This window comes from Sciurus carolinensis, chromosome 5 (genome assembly GCF_902686445.1).
Source record: "Sciurus carolinensis chromosome 5, mSciCar1.2, whole genome shotgun sequence".
Taxonomy (NCBI): Eukaryota; Metazoa; Chordata; class Mammalia; order Rodentia; family Sciuridae; genus Sciurus; species Sciurus carolinensis.
The window spans coordinates 497,521-509,243 of record NC_062217.1 but is presented as its reverse complement, the minus strand read 5'-3'; the positions used below and the strand labels follow the sequence as shown (position 1 = coordinate 509,243).

General features: G+C 63.8%; 1 protein-coding gene across 3 annotated transcripts in view; it reads left to right on the top strand.

The window, feature by feature from the left end:
* The first annotated feature begins 1,250 nt into the window (after nt 1–1,250).
* Tmem255b (transmembrane protein 255B) overlaps nt 1,251–11,723 on the top strand; it is a 33,212-nt gene continuing 22,739 nt past the window's right edge. For all 3 annotated transcript variants that reach the window (XM_047553102.1, XM_047553103.1, XM_047553101.1), the window contains exons 1-2: nt 1,251–1,427; nt 7,311–7,453. In XM_047553102.1, coding sequence (XP_047409058.1) covers nt 1,379–1,427; nt 7,311–7,453 — 192 coding nt within the window. In that variant the 5' untranslated portion in view covers nt 1,251–1,378. The remainder of the gene's footprint in view (nt 1,428–7,310; nt 7,454–11,723) is intronic.

Sequence of the window (11,723 nt, the reverse complement as noted above, 5' to 3'; positions counted from 1 at the left end):
GCCCTCCCCCATGTCCCCCTCCTGGTGTGCCCTCCCCCATGTCCCCCTCCTGGTGAGCCCCCTCCCTGTGCTCCCTGCCTCCTGGTGCTGCACACACAGGTGGGGTCCAGTTTTGCTGTGGCACACAGTGCTGTGAACAGAGCTTTCTGTGTCTCTGTGCAGGTGTGCAAGCTGGCCACCTCAGTGGTGGCCGTGGGGACAACAGGACATAATCAACATCACCCCACAAGCTGGGCTCTGGTTCCCGGGCCCGGCGGGGCTCAGGACCTCTCTGCTGGTTCTGGGCAGCAGGGCTTAGAGCCAGGGCCTCCTTGGCCCCGGGGGCGCCGTGGGCCTAAAGGGCTGTTTCCCGAGGCTGCTCTCCAGGGGGCTGGGCCAGGTCTGCCGGGCTGTGGGCCGGGCTCCCCACTTCAGTGCTGGTCCCTGGGTGAGCCCAGCGTGTGCCAGCTGCAGGAGAGTGAAGCTGCTGCCCGGCGGTCTCCAAGGGCACCCCGACTGCCAGAGCGAGCGTCTACTCGGGTGTCCTCTCAGGTGGCCTCTCAGGTGGCCTCTCAGGTGGCGGCTGCTCCTCAGCTCAGACCCATTTCCAGGGCTGGGTCTGCCCCAGGGCCATCTGCTGCTGGGCAAGGGCTGCACACGGTCAGGGTCAGGCTGCGCCTCACAGGGTGTTTTAAGGACAAACAAGTGGCCTCTATGCACCTGCCTCTACCAGGACCCCTGTCCAGTAGGGGCCCCCTAGGGACTCACCCTTCTTTCCCACAATCTCATTCAGAGCAGCTCCAAGGGACGGCCTGACCAGGGTGGTCAGTGCTGTGAATACAGGCGCCCAACCGGGGCCTGCTTTCTGCTGCCTGCTGGAAACAGGCAGGGGCCGAGCTGCTGCCCCAGGGCCCTGTGAGGGGGCACAGGCCAGGAGCAGGAGGACCGCAGGGGTGCTCCAGCTGGGCTCCGGGCTCTGGCCCACCCGGGCAGCTCACGCTTCACTCCTCTGCCGCTCCCTGCACTTGCCAGTGTCCAGGGACCAGCTGGAGGAGTGTGGGGCGGGGTGGGGAGAAGGACGGGAGGGACGCGAGGGCTGGAGGGCGGGAGGGGAAGAGGGAGGGGGCGGGGAGGGGAAGGAGGCAGGAGAGGCGTGGCGGGAAGGAGGCAGGAGAGGCCTGGTGGGAAGGAGGCAGGAGAGGCCTGGTGGGAAGAGGCAGGAGAGGCGTGGCGGGAAGGAGGCAGGAGAGGCCTGGTGGGAGGAGGCAGGAGAGGCCTGGTGGGAGGAGGCAGACTGGGCTGGCTGCATCTGGGCCACCCACAGCCACCAGCAGACCACTGCTCTGCCCAGGGTGAGCAGAGGAGCAGCCCAGGTGTGCCGGCTCCGTGCGCCCTCAGGATGCCGCCCCCACCGGTTCCGGGGTCCCTGGCCCTGCTGGACACCACAGGTGAGGTGTGTGGCGGGAGCCTCCTGCGAGCTCTTCGGGGTGGGCAGTGAACCTGGAGCAGAGGGCTGGGGCCTGCAGGTCACAGTGGGGCAGCGGAGCAAGGGAAGACTCTGGGCCCAGGGCCTGTCCCCCTGCCTCCTTAGAGCCTGTCGGGCACCTTGCACTGGTCAGGCTCACCCCTCCTTTCACGCACCTCTCTCTCTCGTTGGTACCAGGATGGATCCCAGGGGCATTTTACCACTGAGCCACATCCTCAGCCCTTTTCATTTTTTATTTAGAGACAGGGTCTGGCTGTTACCTAGAGCCTCGCTAAGTTGCTGAGGCTGGCCTTGAACTCACGATCCTCCTGCCTCAGTCTCCTGAGCCACTGGGATAATAGGCGTGGGCCCCCGCGCCTGACTTCTCAGTGCCTCCCTCCCTCCGCACTCTCCCCTCTCTGCCCTGGGCCTTCCTTCTGTCTGCCTCTTCTGGTCTCTCTTCCCTGGGCTCTGTTTATGTGAAGAGCAGTGATACTGACAAATGGACCCACCCAGCTGCCTCCTCTCCTGGCTCCTCTGCCCCCTTATTCCCGGCTCCAGCATCTTCTGGAAAATGCTCCTTTCGAGGAACTGGGCAGTTTCCTCCTGCTTGAAGGTGGCAAGGTGCCTGCAGCTTTGGGAGGTGCTTGATCTGGGCATGCCCTCCCCCCACTCCTCCACATAAATTCACGGAACCTCCAATTGTTTAATTTCCAAATCAAGCCCGGTGCAGCTGTGGAGCCGGGCTGGGCTGGGAAAACAGGAAGCCGGGCGCAGCGGCTCCCAGGGGCTCTGCCAGAGGTGGCCGGTGGCTGCCGTGCAGGGTGCCCTTCCAAGGGCAGAGGACAGCGGGTGTTCTGGAAAGAAAAGCAGGCTCCCCAGGCCATGTTCCGAGGCAGAGCTGGGGCCTGGTGCTGGGTTCCACCGACAGTAAGAACTGCTGCTGCTGAGCCTCCGTGTTCTGTTTTGGTTTTTGTCTGTTGTTTGTTTTCATTTAAAATGTCTTTACTACGATGAGAATGAAAAATGTCCACAGGCAAAAGTAGTGGAGAAAATGCACACAAAGAATGAAAAAGACCCAAGCACTGGCGTTTCTGAAGGGACGTCACCCAGGCATCAGGTCCCTGCTGATAAACCACGGCATGAGCCACGGGGCGCGCAGCCTCAGGGAGGCACGCCTGGTCTGGTCTCTCTTTTCTTTTGTGTTTTTGCTCCTTTCGGCTCCAGACGGTGCGGAGGCATGAGGTGTGAGCACACCCTGTCTGCTCCTGCTTGTTCTTCCTGTGTTGGTTCTGCGCAGCCCTGCGCGGCCTGAGGGTGCCCTCTGACTGCTTGGGACTGACCCTGCTTCCGTCCCGGTGCCCCCTGGCCTGAGGGTGCCCTCTGACTGCTTGGGACTGGCCCTGCTTCCGTCCCGGTGCCCCGTGGCCTGAGGGTGCCCTCTGACTGCTTGGGACTGGCCCTGCTTCCGTCCCGGTGCCCCCTGGCCTGAGGGTGCCCTCTGACTGCTTGGGACTGGCCCTGCTTCCGTCCCGGTGCCCCCTGGCCTGAGGGTGCCCTCTGACTGCTTGGGACTGGCCCTGCTTCCGTCCCGGTGCCCCCTGGCCTGAGGGTGCCCTCTGACTGCTTGGGAATGACCCTGCTTCCGTCCCGGTGCCCCGTGGCCTGAGGGTGCCCTCTGACTGCTTGGGACTGGCCCTGCTTCCGTCCCGGTGCCCCGCGGCCTGAGGGTGCCCTCTGACTGCTTGGGACTGGCCCTGCTTCCGTCCCGGTGCCCCGTGGCCTGAGGGTGCCCTCTGACTGCTTGGGACTGGCCCTGCTTCCGTCCCGGTGCCCAGTGGCCTGAGGGTGCCCTCTGACTGCTTGGGACTGGCCCTGCTTCCGTCCCGGTGCCCCGCGGCCTGAGGGTGCCCTCTGACTGCTTGGGACTGGCCCTGCTTCCGTCCCGGTGCCCCCTGGCCTGAGGGTGCCCTCTGACTGCTTGGGAATGACCCTGCTTCCGTCCCGGTGCCCCGCGGCCTGAGGGTGCCCTCTGACTGCTTGGGACTGGCCCTGCTTCCGTCCCGGTGCCCCGTGGCCTGAGGGTGCCCTCTGACTGCTTGGGACTGGCCCTGCTTCCGTCCCGGTGCCCCGTGGCCTGAGGGTGCCCTCTGACTGCTTGGGACTGGCCCTGCTTCCGTCCCGGTGCCCCCTGGCCTGAGGGTGCCCTCTGACTGCTTGGGACTGGCCCTGCTTCCGTCCCGGTGCCCCCTGGCCTGAGGGTGCCCTCTGACTGCTTGGGACTGGCCCTGCTTCCGTCCCGGTGCCCCCTGGCCTGAGGGTGCCCTCTGACTGCTTGGGACTGGCCCTGCTTCCGTCCCGGTGCCCCCTGGCCTGAGGGTGCCCTCTGACTGCTTGGGACTGACCCTGCTTCCGTCCCGGTGCCCCCTGGCCTGAGGGTGCCCTCTGACTGCTTGGGACTGGCCCTGCTTCCGTCCCGGTGCCCCCTGGCCTGAGGGTGCCCTCTGACTGCTTGGGACTGGCCCTGCTTCCGTCCCGGTGCCCCCTGGCCTGAGGGTGCCCTCTGACTGCTTGGGACTGGCCCTGCTTCCGTCCCGGTGCCCCGCGGCCTGAGGGTGCCCTCTGACTGCTTGGGACTGGCCCTGCTTCCGTCCCGGTGCCCCTCCTGCCCCCGTCCCTCTGCTATTTACTTGCAGCTTTTTAAGCCTCTGTGAGGGTGTCCAGGGTGTCGGTGGTGAGGTTGGCCTCGCCGCAGAGGCAGTGGCCTCCTCTGCCCTCAGCCCTTCCGCCCCCTACCGTCCTCCCCCTGGCGGCTCTCCTGTTTCCTGGGTGCCCTGCCCCAGCTCAGGCCTTCCTGCTCTAGCTAGCACATCAGAGGAAGCATTCTCCCCTTGACGTTCGGGATCTGGCTTATTTTACTCAGCATGTTCTCCAGTTCCATCTATTTACCAGCAAATGACCCGATTTCATTCTTCTTTATGGCCGAGTAAAACCCTTTCTGCATACGCACCGTGGTCGTGTGTTGACCAGCACCTGGGCTGGTTCCATAGCTTGGCTGCTCTGAATCGGCTGCTGTGGATGTCCATGTGGCTGCGTCCCTGTGCCATGCGGATTCAGAACTTAGGGATTCCAACCAAGGAGTGGGACAGCTGGGTCACCTGGTGGCTCCTTTTCTAGTTTTTTGAACCTCGAAGTCCCGCTGTGGTGCTCTGGGAAACCCTTCGAGCGCGCGGGTCCGTGGGTGCTGGTGAGTAGCCCGTGAGGACTCCGGCTGCTCTCTGAAAGGCCCCACCGCTCCCACTTCCCCCGGCCGCACCTGGAGGCACACAGTTGTTGCTGCAGGTGGAGGTCACTTGGGAGCAAGGGCGCGTGCTCTCCATGGTGCCAGCCCCGTGGGCACCATGCCGAAGCGAGGGCCTGTGTGGGGCCAGAGGCTGGCACCAGGCTTCAGTGAGGTGCCCTGTGCCATTTCCACCCCTGAGGCAGTGTCCTTGGCCACCCAGATGGCCGGGCTGGCCCACCCTCTGTCCGCAGCCCGAGCTCCACAGAGCAGGTTGTATCAAGCCCATCTCAGTGACCAGGCTGCTGGGCGCGTCAGGATGCCGCCAGCTGGAACCACCCCGCCCAAGGCTTGGCGGTGCCACCCACTGACCCCCGGGCTCGCTTCCCGCACGGGCTCGGCCTCCCCGAAGCCTCCCACCTGCTCTTCACAGGTGCACCTCCTCCCCAGTTCCTCTGTCCCTGCCCTGCTCAGTTTTCCAGTGCCGGAGGCCACTGCTGCCCAGGCTGCATGTTGATTTGCCCTCTGGAACCCAAGCAGGCAGGGGCTGCTGGTGGTCATGGCCGATTGTCTGGCGGCTGGCGTGGCCCGCGCATGGCGTGCTCAGTTGAGTCTGTAGAGCGAGCGAGTGAGGGAGTGACCGGGACAGGGTAGTGTGTCTGCAGGTGACATTAGGAAGGCCAGGACAGTGAGCTGGGGCCAGCTCTGGGACCTGCAGAAGCTGGAGGTAGCCCTGCTCTTGGGGAGGCAGAAGAGGCTGCTCCAGGGCAGCCTTCCAGAGTGCCCAGTGTCCACTTGTGTCACTTCACCGGCCATCTGGGCTGGTGGTAGTGCCAGCAGGGCTGGTGGTGCTTCCGGCGTGAGGCTGCTCTCCCTGCCCTGCATGTGCATGTAGGGTCCAGACTGGCTTTGGCCTTGCAGAGGGAGCCCTGTGCTGCTCTCCCCTGCTTGGTGGGGGTGACCTGGACCAGGAGCGGCAGGTCAGGGCTGCCCCTCCATGCCCTGCCTTGACCTCCACCGTGAGCTCTTGCAGGGACCCCTGCAATGGGAGCCTGGGCTACTGTGAAGAGCCGCCGAAGCAGGTTCTGGGCCCCCAGGTCAAGGGAGGACAGGCGGTGGGGGAGAGGCGGGCAGCGTGCCTGCTTGCCTCACTCTCCCGAGGCGGCCGCTGTTAGGATTTGGTCTGGCTGCGAGTACTCAGCATGCAGAGGTTTACAGTCCAGGGATCGCCACCTGATGGCAGTCTGGAGTCTGGAGGCAGCCACTCTGGGCTGAACTCTGTGGCTTCCATCCTCGAGTCCCTCGAGGCCCACTGTGGCTGCTGAGGGCTCTGCCTTCACATATGCACCCCAGGAAGCAGGCAGGGTGGAGGGAGAGTCGGGTGCTCCCGGGAGGCACTCTGCCTGCCATGGCTGAGCTGAAGCCTGTGTGGAAGCGGCTCTCGGCTGAGTGAGGCTGCAGGTGCTGCCTCTCCTGCCAGCAGCCAGCAGGGCAGGAGCAGTGCAGCAGTCTTGGCCACAGTCACTGCCGGCCCACTGCAGCCCCTCTCCCGGTGTCACTGCAGGCCCACTGCAGCCCCTCTCCCGGTGTCACTGCAGGCCCACTGCAGCCCCTCTCCCGGTGTCACTGCAGGCCCACTGCAGCCCCTCTCCCGGTGTCACTGCAGGCCCACTGCAGCCCCTCTCCCGGTGTCACTGCAGGCCCACTGCAGCCCCTCTCCCGGTGTCACTGCAGGCCCACTGCAGCCCCTCTCCCGGTGTCACTGCAGGCCCACTGCAGCCCCTCTCCCGGTGTCACTGCAGGCCCACTGCAGCCCCTCTCCTGGTGGCCCCGAGCTTCCCCCTAAGGGGCAGCCAAGATGCTCCCACCTCAGGCGCCATGTGACAGTGGCCTGGAGGGCCTGTGGGCAGGAGTGTGGCCCAGGGTGCAGCACCTGCTCGGCCTGCCCAGGCCAGGGCGGCCGGCACTCAGGCAGCTGCCAGGGCCGGGGCTTCCTTCATGCTGGGTATCAGGCAGCTTGGCACACAGTAGGTGCTCATTGAAGGGCCAGGTGAGGTTGCTGCTCTGTGGACTGCAGGCAGGAGTCCTCAGGTCCTGCTCTCTCAGGCAGACAGCTCCGAACACCAACTCCACTGTCACTGGAGCGCCAGCCTTGCTGTGGCCACAAGGTGCTGGGCAGCCAGGGCAGAGGCGGCCCTGCCTGGGCAGCATCCTGTGGGCACACACTGGGACCTGTGACAGGCGGCAGGAGCCCCGAGGACATCGCGCTGGGCCTGAGGAGGGAGGGTGGGTGGGATGAGTGTTCCCAGGACAGAGACTCAAGTGGCACAAGGAACAGCGGAGGTGGCACTGTGGGGCAGGGTTCGGGAGCACCCATGGACAGAGACCTGCGTGGCGATGCCTGTGGGGCCCAGAATGTGCCCTGCTCCTGCTCTGAGAGGCGGAAGGAGGCGCGGGGGAGTGTCGGGGAGGGAGGGGGACTGGAAGAGGGTCAGGGCTGTGCCCAGGCCCAGGTCCCCTCTTGGGTGGCTGGAGCCAAGCTGTTCTGCTCAGCCCTCTCACCAGCCTCTCTGGTCCTCTTCACAGAAGGGTTTGCCAGAAGGAAGAGGACCTCCCTGTGGTTTGTAGGGTCCCTGCTACTGGTGTCTGTCCTCATACTGACCATCGGCCTTGCTGCCACCACTAGGACGGAGAACGTGACCGTGGGAGGCTACTACCCAGGCATCATTGTGAGTCCGGGGTCCATGGGGAGACCGGGGGCGGGGCTCAGCCTGTCCATGGGGCCAATCGTCCCTGCCAGCCCCGCACAGAGCTGGAGATCCTCACTAGGATCTTGTTATGCAGGATGACCCCAGTGACCTTCATGTCCTACTCTGAGACGAAGGCCAGTTGAGGTTGCTGGTCAGAAGACCCCAAGGCAGAGTGCTGTCCTGCACCATCCAGGCGGCGTGGGGGACTGCAGGGTCATCAGGAGAGGAGGGCGGGTGGTGGAGGTGGAGAAGATTCATAACCCAGGAGCTGGGAAAGGCAGGGAACCTCCCTGGAGCTGGGAGCAATGAGTCCTGAAGACCCTGGACTTCAGCCCACACGACTGACACCCACCAGCTCACTTTGGAAGGTGGACAAGTGCTTCAAAAGCATCCTGTCAAGAGGCCACGGTTGAAGGTTCTGTTGGCAATGCCCACTTGGGAACAGCAGAACCCTGGGGCTGACACCCTCTGCTGCCACAGAGATGTCCGAGGGAGTGACAGCAGGCCACAGCAGCTGGTCAGACCTGCGAACTCGGCTCCCAAAGACAAACTCTTCAATGAATCCCCAAGGGAGACACAGCACCTGCTGCTGCTGGTGACGAAGTGGCCCAGGGCCTGCGGCTTTCCAAGACCTCTGCTGACCCTGGAGCAGCTGTGGGCCTCAGCAGCACCCAGAGCATTTCTGCACAAGCCTCTTTCTCCTGGAGTCCCAGGGGAGTGCTGGTCTGCTCTTCCCCAGGCTGGTCCCCTTGGAGCAGCTGGACAGGGTCAGGCACTAGCTGCACATTGGCTACTTGCTGATCTTACCCTGGTTGTTGCATATGGTCCCTTGTGCACCTTTGTTCCCTGTGCACCTGTGTTACCTGTGCACCTTTGTTCCCTGTGCACCTGTGTCCCCTGTGCACCTGTGTCCCTGTGCACCTGTGTCCCCTGTGGACCTGTGTCCCTGTGCACCTGTGTCCCTGTGCACCTGTGTCTCCCTGTGCACCTGTGTCCCCTGTGTACCTGTGTCCCCATGCTCCTGTGTCCCCTGTGTACCTGTGTCCCCTGTGGAACTGTGTCTCCCTATGCACCTGTGTCCCTGTGCACCTGTGTCCCTGTGGACCTGTGTCTCCCTGTGCACCTGTGTCCCCTGTGCACCTGTGTCCCTGTGCACCCGTGTCTCCCTGTGCACCCATGTCTCCCTGTGCACCTGTGTCCCCTGTGTACCTGTGTCTCCCTGTGCACCTGTGTCCCCTGTGGACCTGTGTCTCCCTGTGCACCTGTGTCCCTGTGGACCTGTGTCTCCCTGTGCACCTGTGTCCCTGTGGACCTGTGTCCCCTGTGGACCTGTGTCCCTGTGCACCCGTGTCTCCCTGTGCACCCATGTCTCCCTGTGCACCTGTGTCCCCTGTGTACCTGTGTCTCCCTGTGCACCTGTGTCCCCTGTGGACCTGTGTCTCCCTGTGCACCTGTGTCCCTGTGGACCTGTGTCTCCCTGTGCACCTGTGTCCCTGTGGACCTGTGTCCCCTGTGCACCTGTGTCCCAGTGGACCTGTGTCCCCTGTGTACCTGTGTCTCCCTGTGCACCTGTGTCCCCTGTGGACCTGTGTCTCCCTGTGCACCTGTGTCCCTGTGGACCTGTGTCCCCTGTGCACCTGTGTCCCAGTGCACCTGTGTCCCCTGTGGACCGTGTCCCCTGTGGACCTGTGTCCCTGTGCACCTGTGTCTCCCCGTGCACCGTGTCTCCCTGTGCACCTGTGTTCCCTGTGCACCTGTGTCCCTGTGCACCCGTGTCTCCCTGTGCACCTGTGTCCCCTGTGGAGCTGTGTCTCCCTGTGCACCTGTGTCCCTGTGGACCTGTGTCCCCTGTGCACCTGTGTCCCCTGTGCACCTGTGTCCCAGTGCACCTGTGTCCCCTGTGGACCGTGTTCCCTGTGCACCTGTGTCCCTGTGCACCCGTGTCTCCCTGTGCACCTGTGTCCCCTGTGGACCTGTATCTCTGTGCACCTGTGTCCCCTGTGGACCTGTGTCCCCTGTGCACCTGTGTCTCCCTGTGCACCTGTGTCCCCTGTGTACCTGTGTCCCCTGTGTACCTGTGTCTCCCTGTGCTCCTGTGTCCCCTGTGCACCTGTGTTCCCTGTGGACCTGTGTCCCCTGGGGACCTGTGTCTCCCTGTGCACCTGTGTCCCTGTGCACCTGTGTTCCCTGTGGACCTGTGTCCCTGTGCACCTGTGTCTCCCTGTGCACCTGTGTCCCCTGTGCACCTGTGTCCCTGTGAACCTGTGTTCCCTGTGGACCTGTGTCCCTGTGCACCTGTGTCTCCCTGTGCACCTGTGTCCCTGTGCACCTGTGTTCCCTGTGGACCTTTGTCTCCCTGTGCACCTGTGTCCCCTGTGCACCTGTGTCCCTGTGAACCTGTGTTCCCTGTGGACCTGTGTCCCTGTGCACCTGTGTCTCCCTGTGCACCTGTGTCCCTGTGCACCTGTGTTCCCTGTGGACCTTTGTCTCCCTGTGCACCTGTGTTCCCTGTGGACCTGTGTCCCTGTGCACCTGTGTCTCCCTGTGCACCTGTGTCCCCTGTGCACCTGTGTCACCTGTAGACCTGTGTCCCCTGTGGACCTGTGTCCCCTGTGCACCTGTGTCTCCCTGTGGACCTGTGTCCCCTGTGCACCTGTGTCCCTGTGCACCTGTGTCCCTGTGCACCTTTGTCTCCCTGTGCACCTGTGTCCCTGTGCACCTGTGTCACCTATGCACCTATGTCCCTGTGCACCTGTGTCCCTGTGCACCTGTGTTACCTGTGTACCTATGTCCCGGTGCACCTGTGTCCCCTGTGGGCCTGTGTCCCTGTGCTCCTGTGTCCCTGTGCACCTGTGTACCCGTGCTCCTGTGTCCCCTTGTGCACCTGTGTCCCTGTGCACCTGTGTCCCTGTGCACCTGTGTTACCTGTGTACCTATGTCCCTGTGCACCTGTGTCCCCTGTGCACCTGTGTCACCTATGCACCTATGTCCCTGTGCACCTGTGTCCCTGTGCTCCTGTGTCCCTGTGCACCTGTGTTACCTGTGTACCTATGTCCCTGTGCACCTGTGTCCCCTGTGCACCTGTGTCACCTATGCACCTATGTCCCTGTGCACCTGTGTCCCTGTGCTCCTGTGTCCCTGTGCACCTGTGTTACCTGTGTACCTATGTCCCTGTGCACCTGTGTCCCCTGTGGACCTGTGTCCCTGTGCTCCTGTGTCCCCTGTGCACCTGTGTTACCTGTGTACCTATGTCCCTGTGCACCTGTGTCCCCTGTGCACCTGTGTTACCTGTGTACCTATGTCCCTGTGCACCTGTGTCCCCTGTGCACCTGTGTTACCTGTGTACCTATGTCCCTGTGCACCTGTGTCCCCTGTGCACCTATGTCCCTGTGCACCTGTGTCCCTGTGCACCTGTGTCACCTGTGCACCTGTGTCCCCTGTGCACCTATGTCACTGTGCACCTGTGTCCCCTGTGCACCTGTGTCCCCTGTGCACCTGTGTCCCTGTGCACCTGTGTCCCTGTGCTCCTGTGTCCCCTGTGCTCCTGTGTCCCCTGTGCACCTGTGTCCCTGTGCTCCTGTGTCCCCTGTGCTCCTGTGTCCCCTGTGCACCTGTGTCCCTGTGCTCCTGTGTCCCCTGTGCACCTGTGTCCCTGTGCACCTGTGTCCCTGTGCACCTGTGTCACCTGTGTACCTATGTCCCTGTGCACCTGTGTCCCTGGGCACCCGTGTTTCCCTGTGCACCTGTGTCCCCTGTGGACCTGTGTCCCTGTGCACCTGTGTCCCTGTGCCCCCTGTGTCCCTGTGCCCCCTGTGTCCCTCTGCCCCTGTGCCCCCTGTGCCCCTGTGCCCCCTGTGTCCCTGTGCCCCTGTGCCCCCTGTGCCCCTGTGCCCCCTGTGTCCCTGTGCCCCTGTGCCCCCTGTGCCCCTGTGCCCCCTGTGCCCATGTGCCCCCCGTGTACCTGTGCCCCCTGTGTACCTGTGCACCTGTGTCCCTTTGCACCTGTGTCCCTGTGCACCCGTGTCTCCCTGTGCTCCTGTGTCCCTTTGCACCTGTGTCCCTGTGCACCTGTGTCCCCTGTGCACCTGTGTCCCCTGTGCCCATGTGCCCCCCGTGTACCTGTGCCCCCTGTGTACCTGTGCACCTGTGTCCCTTTGCACCTGTGTCCCTGTGCACCTGTGTCCCTGTGCACCTGTGCCCCCTGTGCCCATGTGCCCCCCGTGTACCTGTGCCCCCTGTGTCCCTGTGC